The following is an 18,389-nucleotide window of genomic DNA, read 5'->3' on the forward strand; positions in this document are numbered from 1 at the left end:
ATAAATCATGGCACTGAGTACAGGAGTTGGGATGTTATAATGAAGTTGTATAAGACGTTGGTGAGGCCAAATTTAGAGTACTGTGTGCAGCTCTGGTCACCTACCTACAAGAAAGATATCAATAAGCTTGAAAGAATGCAGAGAAAATTTACAGGGATGTTGCCGGGACTTGAGGACCTGAGTTACAGGGATAGGTTGAATAGGTTAGGACTTTATTCCCTGGAACACAGGAGAATGAGGGGAGATCTTACAGAAGTATACAAACTTATGAGGGGTATAGATAGGGTGAATGCATGCAGGCTTTTTCCCCTCGGGTTGGGTGAGACCAGAGCTAGAGGTCAGAGGTTTAGGGTGAAAGGTGAAATATTTAAGGGGAATCTGAGGGGGAATTTCTTCACTCAGAGGGTGGTGCAAGTGTGGAATGAGCTGCCAGTGGAAGTGGTGGATGCAGGTTCAATTCTAACATTTAAGAGAAGTTTGGATAGGTACATGAATGAGAGAGATATGGATGGCTATGGTCCGGGTGCAGGTAGATGGGACTTGGCAGAAAACCAGGCTGGCATGGACTAGTTGGGCCAAAGGGCCTGTTTCTGTGCTGTAGTGCTCTATTACTCTATGAGACACATCAGTTGGTGGGCAGTAAGCTAGCTGTGGAATCAGCGAGAGAACCTTGTTTGAACATCTCTCCCAAACAGCCACAGTTGAGATTTCCCTTGATTTTGACTTAATGATGTTTTAAAGCAAGGCCTTCTGTTATATATTTTGTTTTTAGACACCATACACATTACAAAAATTCAAACATACCACTCAAATCGCACTATTACACTCAAATCACCCACTGAAGGTGTGAGGTTCAGCTCTCAGCCGCACTAACCCATAGGATCACGGAATTGTTGCTACACTGGGGGCAGCCACTTAGCCTGTGGAGACCATGCCAATTGCTTGTAGAACAAACAGATAAATCTCATTCTGTTCCCCCCAACCACACCCCGCCCCCCAACCAGGGCTGCAGTAGGGGAAAATGAAACAACTGCACTGCCCAGGAGGCAGAAGGGGCGCAGTGGCTCAGCTAGTAGAGCTGCTGTCTCATGGCTCCCACGACCCAGGTTCAATCCTGACCTCCAGTGCTGTCTGTACGGAGTTTGCACGCTCCTTCTGTGAGTGTTTCTTCCTGGTGCTCCAATTTCCTCCTGCATCCCACATGCAAGTTGGTGGGTTAACTGGCCACTGTAGATTGCTCCTGGTCTGTAGGTGAGTGGTGGAATCCGGAGGGAAATTGATCAGAGTGTGGCGAGATTATGGGATTAGTGTAGGATTGGAATAAATGGATGTCTGATGGTCAGCACAAACTCGTTGGGCCAAAGGGCCTGTTTCTCTGCTGCTTGACTCTTGGAGGGAAATAAAAATCTCAAATCCCAATCACCAGCCGATGATGCCTATATCTAACTTTGAGTTTGTAATGCCAGATCAAACTCAACAGTGAGGCCTCTGCTGATTGGAAAAAACAGTGCTCCATCAATGAGTAATAATTGGTTGGGAAGTTCCCAAGATGTGATGACAATCCAGTAATCCATACGTCAACAGTGACTCAGCATCCCCTGGAGAGTCAGGAAAGGATCTAAACAAAGAGCAGGAGCCAGTCCCCGACGAATTTACGCTGGGCTGTGGAGCTCAGAGTCGACTCTTGACCCACCTTCTTCAATAATCTCCCTTGAAATTAACTCTGGCAGTCAGTCCATCCAATTTAAAACTTCAAATAAGTGATTGTGAATTGTGACGGTTTTGATTTTTGTTTCTCAATTAATATTTAAACCAAACTCTGCAACACACACAGATATACAGCAAAGAGTCTGAATCCTTCCCGTAGCACTCACTGAAGTAAACTGGTTAGTTCCACAAACAGCTTTTGCCCCTTCCTCCAGTCTGCCTCCTTCAATTCCCCTAAGTTGCTGACTCATACGAAGGCAGACTCACCCCTAGATACCTTACCTAATGACCCAGCCACTTTTAAAAAAAAATGCTTTCTCACGACATGGGAGGCTATTTGGCCCATGAAGTTAATGCCAACTCCCAGAGCATGCCCATTAGTCCCAATTTTTTCTCTGTAACCTAACCTCTCTTGCATATCCATTAACTCTTTCTGATTCTCCTGCCAACCACCTATAGCAGGACAATGAACCCAACCAGAGGGAGAACATGCAAACTCTAAGCAGTCAGCACCGGAGGTTGGGATTGAATCCAGATCGCTGGAATAGTGCAGCAGCAGCACTGTCTACCACAGCACTAGGCCACCCAGTTGTCCTCTGCGAATCTGGTCTGTGTGCATCTGTGCTAGTGACCCCACTTTTGACTTAAACAAGTAAGTGGGGCTCATATCACATGCAGATCCAGGTTAGCAAAGGAGGAAATCAGAAATGATAAGCTGCTAAATCTCGACATTCAATACATACTATGGAGCAGAGTGTCAGGTCATAATGCACGAAGAATTTGAGAATGCAGTGGTGCATCATTCTGTCCATGTCCATTATTCACATATCTGCCTTCTTGCACTCCAATTCCCAAATGCTATGAATTAAGGAATGATAAGAGAAATACCACTGGGGACAGTTCCACAGAATATGTGAGGCTGGGTTAGTGTTTGCAACCTGTCACAGTACAAGTTTTTTCCTAACAGTGGCAACCAGGACCAAGTGAACACTCAATGGTACAATGCAGACAGATCCATTGGATTCATTCAACTGTAAGTCCAGTCGATTTATTTCAGAAAACAATATTCTTGGGTTAATGTATAAAAGAGAAACATGATGTGGCGCAAGTTGAGCATACTTGGGAAAGTGGGTGACAATGGACATTTCCTCACATTCTTTCTGGGTCCACTGTAGACTAATTGATAGATTGATTTCTGTAAGTAGTCAGCAACTCCATATTTACTGCATCAGCCAACTACAAGGATAGTAGAAAGGTAAACTGCATATAATTTATAGCACAGAAACAGGCAATAGATTCACATTGGTGTTTAAGCTCCATGAGACTTGCTTTGCGAATCCTCCTGCCAGATCCTTCAACTCATTTATCCTTCTACATTAATATTGCTTCCCCTCGAATTCATTGATGTTTTTCACCTCAGTCACTTCACATTGTAGAAAATCCCACATTATCACCACTTTCTTTCTGGGAAAACACATTTCTTCTGAATTCCTTAATTGAAGAATTAGTACCTGTCTTGTCTTAATATCCCTGTTTTTTGGACTCACCCATAAATGTAAATATTTTCTCTACATTTCCTAATCAAACCACATCAAAATGTGAAGTTCTCAACCATCTTCACTCCTCTAGAGGAAACAACTCTGCCCTCTGATTAAATGGACTTTACCCCATCTTGTAAAGATTCTTCCATTGAACCAAAGCACTAAATTAGGCACTCCCAGTCCATATTCCACAAGTCACCCACTTCTGCTGCTAGAGGCAAGTACGCAAACACATTTCCTTTCATTCAAGGCCTGTGGGTAGCACTCCCTTTGAACGGTTAATAGTCAACCCAGTGGGCTCTCCGGAATGTCACATGCAAGAACAGCATATTTCCTCTGAAGGTCACTAGTAAATCAGAACACTATAGCCCGGTAATTTCCTGCTCACCATTAATTATATTAGCTTTATATTCTAAGTTTATTGTACAAACAGTATTTAAAAAGGTTCACATCTACAATGACGTCTCCCTTATCCAATCCTGTAACTGCTGTGTCACCATATGTTAGACTCAAATCAATTCACTTTTGAGAATGGAACAAACAGAAGCAATCAGAGCCCCTTCTTGTGCTGTGCAACAGACAAATGAGCTAAATTAGCCACAATTGGAACAAGCTGGCAAACAACGTGAGCAAAACGAAATGCCCATTCAACATAACTTTATCAAAGAGCACAGGTTCACCTGCATCTGTACGAAGCTTTGCATTTCTCTCCCCAGACCCAATTTCCAATGCTTGCCATTGTTTAACAGGCTCTTTTGGAGGGCATATCTAGTGTGCTGAATCCGATCATTTTTTTTTCCCCAATAAAAATAACCTACTGTGTTCCTGCAATTTATAGCACATTCTTTCCATTATCAATTTAAAAAGGAAAAGTTGTTACCACCAGAGCTGTCAAGGTAAAACTCCCAGGTGCCATTCTGCATGGAATCTTTTTACTGGTTCTATCTTTTCCCCCTCTCAAAAGTCAACTTTAGTCAGGCATACTGTTACTTAGTGACGCATCCAAAAGTCAGCTCTTCAGAATCAGATTAACATGTAAATGAATAACCAGTGGAAAACGATTTGGTTGCTCTGCAATCTTTTGGGACTTGTAGCAGTTCACATAAATGCAAGAGAAAAAAGGACAATGATCAGCAATCCTTACATGGGTCCAAAAATTTGACATTTAATCTCATTGCCTAAAGAGAGTAACAAAATGCAAGTTTCATTCTACTCAAAGAAGGTTGGAATGGAAAGAGGTCCGAGCAGAAATAATGTTATTGATTATATCTGCTTACACACTAATTAGCAGCAATTGAGAGAGATGGTAATTATATCAATCTTCCTGAGACCCTTGAGTGAGTCATCTCAGCTCACTTTATAACTATTACTGGACACCTTGAAGCTTTTTTTTAAAGTTTATTACAGAGGATATGCATATTGGTGGCAATACGCTCATTTATTATCCATACCTAATTGCCCCTGAATTGAAGAGGTGGTTAAAAGTTAACCTCAGTTACAGGTATGGAGTCACATATAGGCCAGACCAGATAAGGACAGCAGATGTTCTTCACTAAAGAGTGTTAGAGGTATACAGCAAGGAAACAGGCTCTTTGGCCTCCTGAATCTGTGTGAATCATCATGTACTCATGTACACTAATCCCATTTTATTCTCTCCAAATCCTCATCAACTCCTCCAAGACTCTACCACTCACCTGTCTGCAACAGGTAATTTACAGTAGCCAATTAATAATCCAGTAGTTTTGTGGTTACTGTTTTTTCTTTAAGTTACAGATTTTATGTAATTACCTGTATTTAAATTCCTCAGCTGCTTTGGTGGGATTTGAACTCATGGTCCTGTATTCAAAATGCTGATCCACTATGCTGCTATAGTATGCTGCACTTTCACATATACCAACCTCATGGAATCACAGAACCTTATAGGACTGAAGATGGCTTTTCAGACCAATGTGCCTGTCTCTCACCGCCTTAACTCTTCACAGAAACTATCCAGTAATCCCCATCCCTGCTCTGTCCTCAAAGCCCTATTCTTTTCAAAATAAATTTTATTTTAAATAAAATATTCTATTATGAAAGCCAAAGAATCTGCTATCACCACTTTTTCAGCGATACGACTTAAGACTGTAACTCACAGCTAAAAAAAGGGTTTCTCCTTTTTTTTGCTAATTATCTTAAAACTGAGTGTTTTGGTTCTCAGTGCTCTCACTATTATTCTCCCTCTCTCACTAGTATTCTAAAACAAACTTGTCTTCTCTCTTTTCCAGTTTTGGTCTGAAACATTAATTCTGTTTTCGTTCCACAGATGCTGCCTGGCCTCCTGCATGTTTCCAGCATTTTTTGATTTCAGATTTCCAGCATCTGCAGTTTTTTGATTTTCTTTCTCTTGGCAGTAACCCACCTTCCAGTCCCACCTATAACATTCGCCCCCCCCCCCCAATCTGAATAAGACCTCTCAAAATTTGGAATGCCTCTATTATATCTCCCCCTAACCTCTCAGACTTGCTGAGAACAACCTTAGCTTCTCCAGCCTCTCCACATAACTGGGGCTATTCTGACAATTCTGTTCTGCTCTCTCTCTGAACCCTTTCAAAAGAGCTACACCCTGAACTAGGCTCACTGAAGTCCAACAGATGCTTTATATACATCTACCTTAACTTCATTGCTTGTGTGTTTCATGCCACTAATTATAACGTCAAATATCCCAATTGCTTTTTCAACAGCCTTACCAACTTTTATTGCCACCTACACACAATAAGAAAAAACAGAGGATTCTCAAAGTTTGACTGCACAGCAGAATTTCCATTGCCAACTATTTTTAAAAAGCATCTAAACACAATTTATGCAAAGTGGAAACATTAGAATTATAAATATTAAAACGTGCTTTCAGTGAATTGCTTGTTTGGTTTAACATGACACTTTTTTTTTGCAGCAGTACAGTAAGTGAAAGCAGATTGAAAGCTGCAGGAGTCCATGATTTGTTTGTTGTTCAAATCTACAGCCTACAGCCAAATGCACCGCTCCATTCCTTAAAATCCAATTAATTCAACTCCATACGTGATGCCAAAATGGCGAATTTGCTGGGATGGCAGACCAAGCCAGGTTGCTCACATACTGCCCGTCCGCCTTGATACCATCACGCCACATGCCCTGGATATAAGGAGATGACATCCCACTCTGAGGGAGGACCGTTGCGAGGCAAGGACAAGGTGTCGTTCAGAAGGAAGATGGGAAGTAACAGCGTTATCCCACAGAGTGCTCTGCAGCCCCATGTCAGAAGGACAATAGGAGAATGAGAAACTCAGAGACAGGCAAAGTACTTGCTGTCCTTGAATGAGATCATTGCACAGATGCAGCAGTAGGCCATTCAGTCCCCTTGACATTGAGACCTACCAGAATATGGGACACCATTTTCATATGCAGGGCAAGTGTTTTCACAGAATCAGGTTTATTATCACTGACGTATGCCGGGAAAGTTGTTTTGCAGCAGTAGTACAGTGCATGACATAAAGACATAAAAATTACTATGTCACAGAAGTAAATAGTGTAAAAGAGGAATAACGAGGTTGTGTTCATGGACTGTAGAGAAATCTGATGGCAGAGGGGGAGAAGCTGTTCCTGAAACGTTGAATGTGGGTCTTCAGGCTCCTGTACCTCCTCCCCGATGGTAGTAATGTGAAGAGGGCATATTCCCAAGCAAAGAGCAATGTCACAGAGTTTACATAGCTGTGGTGCACTGGGATGTACAGAAGATAACTACAAAAATGGATCACGCAAGAAAAGTCAGCATTTTAATACAGATAATTCATCTTAAGTTCAGCAGCTTTCTCAGATACCTCGCACTCTAGTTGGGAATCAGGGAAATGCAGGGTTTTGATGGTTGAGTTATTGGGGGAGAGCAGGGTTAGATGATTGCATTAAACCCAAGAAAACATTATGTTACATTATATTGTAGGCAAATGCAATAGAATGCACAGAGGACCAAAGCAAAATACTGTGGATGCTGAAAACCTAGAATTTTAAAAAAACACAGAAAAAGCTGGAAATAGGAAGCAGGTGGGACAGGAAATGTGGAGATGGAAAGTTTGAGGCTGATGGCCTCTTGTCAGAATGAGTAGATGGAGATTTAGCACAATACTGAGGAGCAGACAGAACACCAACTGCGGAAAGCAATCACATGCGAACAGCAACTGTTGGTATTCTATTAACACCACGTCATCTGAGCACAGTATGTGTCACAAAACAACTAATGATTCATAAGTAATTGTAAATCGTGGCAGACTTTGATTGCTAAATAAGTAGAGCTTGGCCTTCCATTTTTTAATTATAGAAAAAGGAACCTTTTCCCTTAAAGCTCGTTAAGTATTTTCATTTATTTCTTAAGTTCTTCTACAGAAGCAAAATGAATCAAAACAAGGAACGGAATCCCTTCCCAGGAAAGTTCCCAACATAGGGCAAGAGTTCAATACATTGCTGAACACAATAATGCATAGCTGGTAATGATAAAAGGATCAATAAGGCCATTAGTCAATATCCAATAACACATTACAGAACATTCTACAGCAACCTTGTGACTCTATCTTAGAATTATTGTAAACCAAAGGTCCCTTCACCAGATAGAAAATCGAGGAACTGCTATAATTCAAGGATATCAGTAGGTATACAGAATGTGAAATAACATAAGCAAACATAATATTTACTGATATATCTGCTGGGTGTGGATTTCCAAACTAGGGTTTAACCACTGCTCCAAAGATTAATTCTATGAGTGATTCAAGCACAGCCATTATACACAGCCTTCAATGCAAGTTCAGGAAAATTAACCTGCTTTTTCACACAAGATTATATGGGTATCTAATGTTACCTACTGGTTTCCTACCAGAACACATGTGATTTCTGCAGTAAACAATCTTTGATTTGTTTCTGAAAGGTTTCACAGGCATTTGATTCCTCCACACGAAACTACTATTTTTGGTGACTGCACGGCTGACTGTTTCATGAGACATTTTACCACACACTACATACCTCAAACACAAAAGGCACGGAATAAAAGAAGCTTCATAAACATGGAACAACAGTACTCACCCTTCTTTTTCCTTTTATGAACAGGCAAGATAAGAGAGTTATGAATCACCAATTTATAAAGGACAGTCCAAATGTACAGCAGAGAGAACTGATCCCAGACCATACAGGGATGCTGGTTATTAATTGCAAGGGTAGGTCAAGCAATAAGTACAGAGACAACATGGATGGGAAAGGAATGACTATATAAGAGGTAGTATAATAAAACAGCTAGAACCAGCACTTCATATTGTGATAGGAAACAACCCCCAAGCAAGAGGGCCTCAGTCAATTAGCAGCTTATTAACTACAAAGGTTGGATTTATATACATGGTGGAACTAATGGCTGGTTCTGGCAGAGTTGCGGTAAAAGATAAAGGTAGAATGTTTGATTTAAGTTGTATTTCCTTTCTCTTGTATAAGTCCCTCACCTTTAACTTTATGCTTCATGTTTTATTTGAGATTTTCTTCAATTAAGCTATGTCACCACATCAATGAATACACTATGGTTTTTACTGGGATGATGAGACTCAGCGTAAAATTTAACTCAGTCTTTGAATGTTTATATCCTATGATCTAAGTGGCTCTGCCATATTGAGATACAGCTGTCACTGCTGTCAACATTTCAGGAAAGCAATTTTCCCAATTTCATCCAACTTTACTCATTGTTAACTCACAAGCATTAGTGCACCACAGCATCCCTGCTACCAAACTCTTTGACATTCACAAACCTCCATCTCCCGTGTCTATACCTATGGCATTCTAAACTCCTGGCCTAACAGTGTACAAGTGGGCAGCCACACTTCCCTCATGAAGGTGACTGCATTCAAAAGAACTTCACTGCAATGTAAAGTGCCTTGAGGACATGAATGGGGGTGTTGTATAAATGCAAACTCTCTTTATATTCCTCCCCTTCTTTCTCCTCTAATCCCCCTTACCTAAATCACTGAACTCATGCTGATGTACAGTTCCACAGTTAAGTGCTCATTGTCCATGGGTGAGCATAGCTAACAACTATCGGTGGCTTGACTTTACCACTCTAATCATCAGCGAGGATGAACTGTAAAAACTTGTCTACCGCTTTATTCTCTTCACTACAATCTCATTCTCATGTCTTATTGCAAGGCATTGAAGAAATACAGTTTCTTGACATACTAGGCCAACATATTTTTGTGTTTCTGAAGACATGTTGCATTGTTCAGAGTGCTGCCTTTTGGATGAGATGCTGAGTCAAGGCCTTGACTGCCCACGCTGTCAAATGTAAGATTTCATGGCACCATTCGAAGAAGATCTTGGAAAAGCCCTCAATACTGTGTCCAACCATCATACCACAGGCAAAAACAGATTAGCTGGTCACCCTCACATTGCCACATGGGATTGTGCCATGTACAAACTGGCCTTTGCATTTACTAACATACCTCAGTGTCTACATTTCTATATTGTTCTGCCAACATTTTGGGATATTCTGAGGTTGTGAATTTTATCATATCGATATATTCATGTAACTTCCATGAACATTCACTTTTGAGAAATATTGATTCAGTGCAGGAACCCTGGCTGATTACCTCGACTGTTGCTAATGGCCGAGATCAGATAACACAACACATGGTTCAAAAGTGAAATTAACAGAGGATATCCCTGACCTACAGCACTGGGAAGTTAAGCTTGCCCTTCTTTCAATCAGCCATTAGAGAGAAAGCTCTGCTATTACAAGGACAATTGGAAAATATGTGTTTTGAAACTTGCAACATGTTGGATGAGATAAAATACATAGGAATCTATGAATTAAACAAGATGGTTTATTTTATACAAAGGCAGCAGCAGTATGAATGTGGATTCCCATTCCAATAGCAGATTGCTTTGTAATCGCTTTTTGAGCATTGCAGAACTAGTGAGGATTTGCCAGCTCTATAAAAAAGTAATCTCTCAGTAACTAAAATCCTGTTAATGTTTTCGAAAAAAAATACAGACAGAAGTCCAGAGTCTAAAAGGCAATTTCTACAGAAGATTGCAACAGAGAACAGAGTTCAAAACAAAATCCAACTGCGCCTGATAATCCAGTAATGCCTTGCTATTTTCATTTTCCCCAAACTTCCAAACATACAATTTATCACCGTTCATAAAACTTTAGGGTACCGTGATATTCTGCCCATCGTCCTTCTGCTATTCAGTAACTTCCACTCCACTATTCTTTCCCTGCAACCCTGATTTTGTTTTCCTTTTCCAAGTATATATCCAATTCCATTTGAAAGTTAGTATTAAATCTGTCTCCAATGCCCTATCTGCTTTTGCACTCCAGATCAGAACAATTCCTGGTATTAATAAAAAAGGTTTTCCTCATTTTACTCATCCACCCACCACCCACCCAGCGGTTTTTTCAGTCAATCCTAAATTTGTATCATGCAGTTACAATCCAATATAGTATCAAAATAATGCAAATCCTCACTGGTTCTCCAGTTTTGTAATGGTTGAAGTGCTGTAATGAAGCACTAAACCTGCAGCTGCAACAGCAGAAAGATTTATGCAATTCAAACTACTGCTGCCTTCGTACAAAAAGAACTCTTGTTCAATTCATGAATTCATATGTATTTTATTCAGTGACACGTTACTTTGTTATTTTCTTGGAACAGACAGTACCAACAGTGGTCACTAAATTTTAAACTGTACTTCCAGTGGGAGAGCAGGAACATCATCTCATCCTGCCAGATGAGTGATTCGTCAATGCTTGTAGCAACATCTGTTCCACTAACAGGCAAACAGCTCTCACTTCTGTGAACCAGTTTGCTGATTCCAGGTCTGCATTTGCAGTGTCATTACTCAGAGGCGTTAAAACAGATAAACTCTGTCACCTTAATTCTGTTCAGTGGTGGGTTCCTTGAAATTGTTGATTTTCACTTAGTTTTGGTAAGGTGCCTGGATCCGGAACCATTGGCAATTCCTGATGTTGCACATTTCACTCCCATTATTGGTTGAGCAGTGCTGTGGCAAAGTTCCACGTTAAGTCTGCTGGAGGTGGAATCTCCAGGCTGTGTCTCAACATTAATAAGACATCTCATCCTGTCACATCTTATGGTGAAAAACAGACCAGCAAACTGGAGCTCTGCGATGGGTCATTTTGATCTTGTTCATGTAATTATAACTTGGGCCTACAGAACGTGCCCCACTCCCAACTGCTATATGCGCAATCCAAATATCATACAAATTAAGTAACAGAAATGTCATAGTCTACAAAAGCAACTTTCATGTCACTCTTGTACGTATGAGTGAGGTTAACCCGGTAAAATATAGGTTATCATGACCTTTAATCCACAGAAAGCCAGGAGCAGCAGATACCAGAGAACAAGAGCGCTCCTAGGTTTCTCTCTATTTTCCCCCCCCCCCCTTGCGTGCACAATGTTAATCCTTCATTGACACCCAGTCAGAATCCTGGGACTCCCCATTACACAGGCAGGCCTCCACCTTCACCTCAGTGGTTGCAAAACACCAAACACCCCTACCTTCCTACTTCAGCTCTGCTGGGTAGCAGAGGAGATCCTACCAATGATGCCAAAATCCCCATTATGAATTTTAAAAGCCAGACTCTACTTGTTGGTCTCAAGGTGGCCAAATGGACTGAATGGCCACACTGGTTAAATGGCTTGTTCCTGATCCCATCACATTAGATGTCTCTGTATTTGTTCACTTTTTAAGCACACTATTTCTGCTTCTGCACCCCTAATAAAAGCAGAACTTCAATGGCAGTCATTTCCCTCCGCAACACTGGGAGCAGAGGATCCCCGAGGAAATGTTAGTATTTCCAAGGCTTCTCCTGGAGAAAAGTCCAAACAGTATTCAAAAAAGAGAAAAAGAGTTTGACTAACAATTTTCTTCCGTCATTGTTTTGTTTTGGGAGAACAGAAATCTGGAGAAAGAATCAGTGCTGGTTATATTGCTTGGGAATTGTCACCAGGAATGATCCATTCCCGCAGTAACTGCACTTTTATTCTCGCACTGATTTTGCAAACAATTGGGGGGGGGGGGGGGAACTTGGCAGTCACACTCTTAACTACACTAACAGAGAATCCGGCACCGGTTCTACACCACAGAAGGATACTTCGCCTCAGAATAATACACGTAAATTATTCCACAGTTTAAGTGGGAACATCAATTGTAAAAGAGGATTACAAAGTTGTTCCCTTCGCATTTCTAAATAATCTGCGGACTAGAGTCTGAGAGAAATAAATCGCGAAGCCCCTTCCCCCTCAAATAAAAAGGAGCAAAATAACAGCTGGCATATGTTTTCCCAGGACCGTCATTAGAATGGACGTGTCAACCTCTCACCGCCCCTGCAAGCGGCAGCGGGAGGCGGACCGACGCGCCTGTCCGGCTGGGGCCCGAGCTTCACACACACACACACACACACACACACACACACACACACACACACACACACACACACACACAGACCGGTATCACAGACATCCAATGCATCAGAGGGAGAGAGGGGGGGGGGCGGGGGGATCACGAACGGCAGCGGGCTGCTCCAGTTTGGAAAAAATCCCAAATGATCCGTGATCCTCCGTGCTATACAGCGAACCTGGGATGTACTGCACCAACACACACACACACACACACAGAGGAACCGATCCGGACTTTGCAATGTTGAATGCGAGACATACTCACTGGCACAGACATCTCCTGCTGCTCGTCTGCCCGGCTTGCCCGGTGAACGTTCGATGTTGCAGCGAGTGCTTCAGTTTCACGCCAGTTTCCTCCTGTTAGGACGTCTGGCCGGTTTTTTTCCTCGCTCGATGACGATCAGCTGGATCCCATATCCCTCTTCCGCCAAGGATTGTCACCCACTGTTCAACTTGCAGCTTTTTTTTTTGCAAAACAGCTGCCGCTCTGTTGTCCGGTTCAGTGACAAGCGCCTGCAGCCGCTGACATGTATCCGCAGCCCGGCGCCCAGATCACTGTGCCCTCGCTAAATGCCACTCGCCTTTTCCCCCTCCTCCTCCTCCTCCCCCTCTTTCCCTTCCCTCCTGTCAGCCTCTCCCCGCTCGCTCCTGCAGCCCTGCAGCCCGCCTCCGATCAGCAAATTAAACAAAAACTTCTAGTGGTATCACGCAGGCTGGCGGCTCGCCTCGCACCGACTTCTTGTGGTCCTCTCTCGGTGTGTACCGGCAGCGATCCCGATCCCGATCCCGATCCCGATCCCTCTTCCAGTGTCCCCCCTCCCTCCCCAACCCCCTCGCCTCCAATGACGAAATCCACAACTTCACCTTAAAGGCGCCGCCAAGCCGGCAGAGCGCAGGCGTCGGGACTTCCACCCAATTCAGTGGGGCCAATTGTTGTTAACGCACCACCATTCCCTTCGCATTATTGCCCAGGGTTGTATATTGTTTGGACTAAGAGCAGCATTTAAAAGAAAATATAACGGCTAAGACTTTCTCTCAGCTTTTTAAAGGGACTTGAATATAATCAGAGGAGTGAAAGGGGACTTGGTTGAAAGCACAATGGCAGATGTACAAATCCATTCCCTGTCTCAGCCCTCCTTCCCCCTCTATACTGGCTACCTTCCCTCTCCACTCTGAGTCCTGATACAGGGTCTCAACCCAAAACGTTGACAATTCCTTTCCCCTCATAGAAGCTGTTCGACCCACCAAGTTTCTCCAGCAGATTGTTTGTTGCTCCAGATTCCAGCATCTGTAGTGTCTTGTGTCTCCCATTGCATTCAGAAGTCAGAGGTGAGGGAGAGGGTTAAGTCATGGCCATTTCCTGCTTCTTGTTATCATTCTTAATCCCTGCGGGAAATGCCCGTGTGTGGAAATGCTTTGAACAAGGTGGCAGCGTTGTTGCAAACTCCTTCAGTCAGCGTCACAGTGCACAATTACTCATCCAAATATCATTATCAAGATTTATTTGTGGAAAATGGCATTCGGACAGGACACCATTGCAAGAAATGGAATCTCTCTCCTTGTGGACTGAACTCCCACACCCCACATAAAGTAATTGAACACAACAAATTCAAGACATACTTTATCAAAGACACTACTTTTGTCACTCGTCAAAACCTTTTGACCTGCAACGTCAACAATTCCTTTCCTCCCACAGATGCTGCTCAACCCGCTGAGTTCCTCCAGCAGATTGTTTGTTGCTCAAAATTAAATTATAATTTTCTTAATTATCTGCAAGCTTTTAAAGTGTTTGGGCACACTGATTGCTCTGAATATTCTGTTGATTATTATTTTATAAGTAAATTTTTCATTTCCCATATTCTGCTGCTGGTTACTTCTATGTGGAGGTGCCGCCTTCTTGTTTAGTAACTCAGTTTCCAAGCTGCCTGCTCACTGATCATTTACTTCTGCCAGTGATTTTCATAGAGATTCTTTGCAGTCCACTTGCTATTCTACTGGTCTTCCTGTTCACCTACAAGGTTATCCATCTTCCCACCAATCTTCCACTCTTCTGCACGTTCTTTTGTTCTCTAGCAGGCACTTTTTTGCTACCCTTTTGATCCTCCTTGCTGTCAGCCAGTCATCTGCACATGATCCAAACTTTATAAGGAAGACTTTATATTTCCAAATCACCTTTCATGTGTTCAGGGTGACCCAAAGTAAATGAGGTGGAGGCCTGGAAATGTAGTCACTTATGGAATGTAAGAAATGCAGAAGGCAATTTCTGCCAAGATTCCTACGCAGGGGATCCTTGCTGAATGTCTGTTTTTACCGTATGCTTTTTGATAGAGATTGCTTAATATAATTAATCAATGATTCCATCAGCGTTGTATCATGTGACTGCCAGGATAATAGTAAACTCGGTGAACTTTTGTGTTTTTTACATCTAGCATTTCTTACGTTATTATAGCAGGGAAGTTAGAGACAAGCAGAAAGCTAATGAAGTAAAGGACTAAAATAAATTATGCTTAAGGATACAAATCAGACATAAAAAATAAGCAAAATAAACACCTACTTCTTTCCCAGCCCATGTATGCCATACTCATCCAAAATAACATAATTTGACATTAATATTATTTGTAAATTAATAGTCTTGATTACAAAGTATCTTAGATTTTAATGTTATATGATAGTATTTTGCATATCTTAATGCATTAGCACTTGTAGAACAATTCATTTCGGCCACCATCCTCACAGGTAGTAAACCATATCACTGAAAATAATGAAAATATAGAATAGAATCAAAATCAAAGACCCCACCCACCCGGGACATTCTCTCTTCTCCCCTTCCCCCGTCGGGCAGAAGATACAAAAGCCTGAAAGCACGTACCACCAGGCTCAAGGACAGCTTCTATTCCGCTGCTATAAGGGTATTGAATGGTTCCCTAGTACCATAAGATGGACTCTTGACCTCACAATCTACCTTGTTATGACCCTGCACCTTATTATCTACCTGCACTGTACTTTCCCTGTAGCTGTGACACTTTTCTCTGCATCCTGTATTATTTTACCTTGTACTACCTCAATGCACTGTTTCATATATGAACGGTATACAAGACAGGTTTTCCACTGTACCTCGGTATACGTGACAATAATAAACTAATTCCAATTCCAGAACACCTTTGCACATTTGCAGCATTGCAGATATTGCAACATTGCAGCCTATATTCCAGGGCCTTCAAAAGATGTGATTGGAGTTAAAAACAATTGTCCTTGCCCATTCATCCTCTCACATAACGAGCAAAGTGAAGCTGAACATGCTGTGCAAGGTGACAGCCAGCATTTATTGGCCAAAACTAAGCACTCTTGAGAAATGATGGAGAGCGCCTTCTTGAACGGCTGCAGTCAGTATGGTGAAAGTGCTCCCACAGCACAGTACAGCACAGTACGGACATCCAGGATTTAGACTCTGTGTTCATGGAAAAAAAATAGCTCAGACACTGCAACTTGGCATTTAAAGTGAATATACCCCATTATGAGTCTTGACAGATCACCTGTCCAATGTGAAATTGCTATTCACTTCAGAGGGATATTGAAGGTCTCTTTCTTTCTCATTAAGCACCACAGAACTATAAACATTGTTAACAAGATAACAATATAACCAATTCAAACTGTATCTGTAAAAGTCTTGGGGCAAAATTAAAATGCTACATGAAGGTTGAAAGAAAGTTGCAAACTACTCAGTCTTCACTTTTGGATTCATAACAATAGAGGCAGGAGTGGCCCATTCCGCCCTTCGTGCCTGTCCTGCCATTCAATGAGATCATAACTGATCTGATACAGGACCGGATTTCTTTGATCATGTTGAGCCTTTGGAACACAGTTGTTCCATATAACTGTGTACAGTATTACACAGCAGGTTCTCCAGTCAGCTAGTTCATGTTCATTCATCCCAAGATATGATAGATGAGCGAAGTAACTTTCTGCCATCTCAGACCTCCGTATGACAACCACTTTGTAACAATTTGGAAACAATTTTCAACAACTGCCAAGCCATTACAGAATCATACAGCAGGTAAAGCTTTGTAGCCTCACAAATCAGTGTTGAAAGAATTGCATTACAGGCCATTCCTAGGTACGAACAGTGGATTTATTGGACACCTGTACATACAAATGAGCTCCCATAATCTAATTAAATTCAAATGTCCAATGTACATAGATACATTTGTTCCTATGAACGGCAGAACTAGTTTCCTCTGTCTGCATTTTTGTTGTTTCTCTTTCTTATCAGTCTTTTGGTGCATTTATTACAATACAGTGGAGGTGTTGGTTACCACATCGAGTGATTTTTGTGTACTTTCTGACTTATGGACAAGATCAACTTAAGGACGTCCATAAAAACAGAGCCTGTTCGTTACACTGGATCAGCCTGTACATTGAGTAGGCCCTCAGAAAGCTTGATACGCACCGATGTAAAACATATATCAGATAATATACTACATTAATTGAAACAGAGTTAGCAAGTAACAAAATAAGGAATGAATGTAGGATTAAAAGACAATAACAGAAGCTGCATGGTAAATTGGATTGTATAGATGGGTAGTTGATGAACATGGGCATGGTGGGCCATAGAGCCTGTTTCTGTGCCATGTGACTCAATGACTCAATGAAAGGCCTGGCGTTTACTTCACAGTGATTGACACTTCTATTGTGGAATAACATTTGCAATGCTTTTTCTTCACTCCCAACCATATCGCCACCTTTCAATATACAAAGTGAAGGAAAAAAAGTTTCCAACAAAATACAGTCACAAGGTCTTCCATGTCCATTTGAGAGGTTCAATATCTCTTCCAAACATTGTCACCTTGAGTACTGCACTGGAGTGTTGGTGAAAATTTATGTGCCCAAGCCTCCGAAGTGTGACTGGAACCAAGAGTGAACATGCTACTACTGAACTAGTTGACATCTCCATATTAAATCAGGGAACTGTTTATCCTTTGACTGGCTGTAAGTCAAAATGGAGTTTTTTTTACTTAATACTTTACGATGTTTTTTATGCTGTGGAGACATTGTGAAGACAGATAACATATGGATTATATCCCACAACAATCTGGACTATAAATCCGTGACAACAAAAGTAAAAAGTGAAGTGCAGCAAAAAAAAGACATATAATTATTTGTTCTTAATCATCCTGTTAATATCTGAAAATATAATTATGTAACATGTTTTTTTTAAGAGTTGGTTTCCAGTGTGATTTCAATTCAATAATGTTACTAAATGATTTTTAGGCTGTTCAGATTTTAGAACTCTTTTTCAGCTCACACTCTTCTGTTCCAACAGCCTCAAAGGAGTTTGGCTTGTTCTTTAATGCCAAATATTCCTTTGTCCTCAGCAGATCTCAACAGACCAATCAACATTTCTCTGAATGAGTATCAAAAAATACTGCACACATGCTAAAAATATGACATAAAGACAGAAAATGCTGGAAACAGCAAGGCAACCAGCATCTGTGAATAGAGAAACAGGGTTACCATTTTAGATCAAAGACCCTTCATCAGAACGGGAAAAACAGAAGACAAGTAAGTTTTAAGTTACAGAGAGGGTGAAGGAGGAATTGATTGAATGAAGTGAATACCTCTATACCTTTTGATAAATATGTAGAAAAACATCTAGAGGAGCTTCACAGAAGAGTGAGGGAAGTAACTA

General features: G+C 41.5%; 1 protein-coding gene across 1 annotated transcript in view; it reads right to left on the minus strand.

The window, feature by feature from the left end:
- Window positions 1-13,439, minus strand: part of bcar1 (BCAR1 scaffold protein, Cas family member) — a 206,342-nt gene extending 192,903 nt beyond the window's left edge. The window contains exon 1 of the mRNA XM_052028408.1: window positions 12,969-13,439. Within this exon, the coding sequence (XP_051884368.1) occupies window positions 12,969-12,980 (12 nt within the window). The 5' untranslated portion in view covers window positions 12,981-13,439. The remainder of the gene's footprint in view (window positions 1-12,968) is intronic.
- Between the last annotated feature and the right edge of the window lie 4,950 nt (window positions 13,440-18,389).

Source organism: Pristis pectinata, chromosome 13 (assembly GCF_009764475.1).
Source record: "Pristis pectinata isolate sPriPec2 chromosome 13, sPriPec2.1.pri, whole genome shotgun sequence".
In the NCBI taxonomy this organism is placed as follows: Eukaryota; Metazoa; Chordata; class Chondrichthyes; order Rhinopristiformes; family Pristidae; genus Pristis; species Pristis pectinata.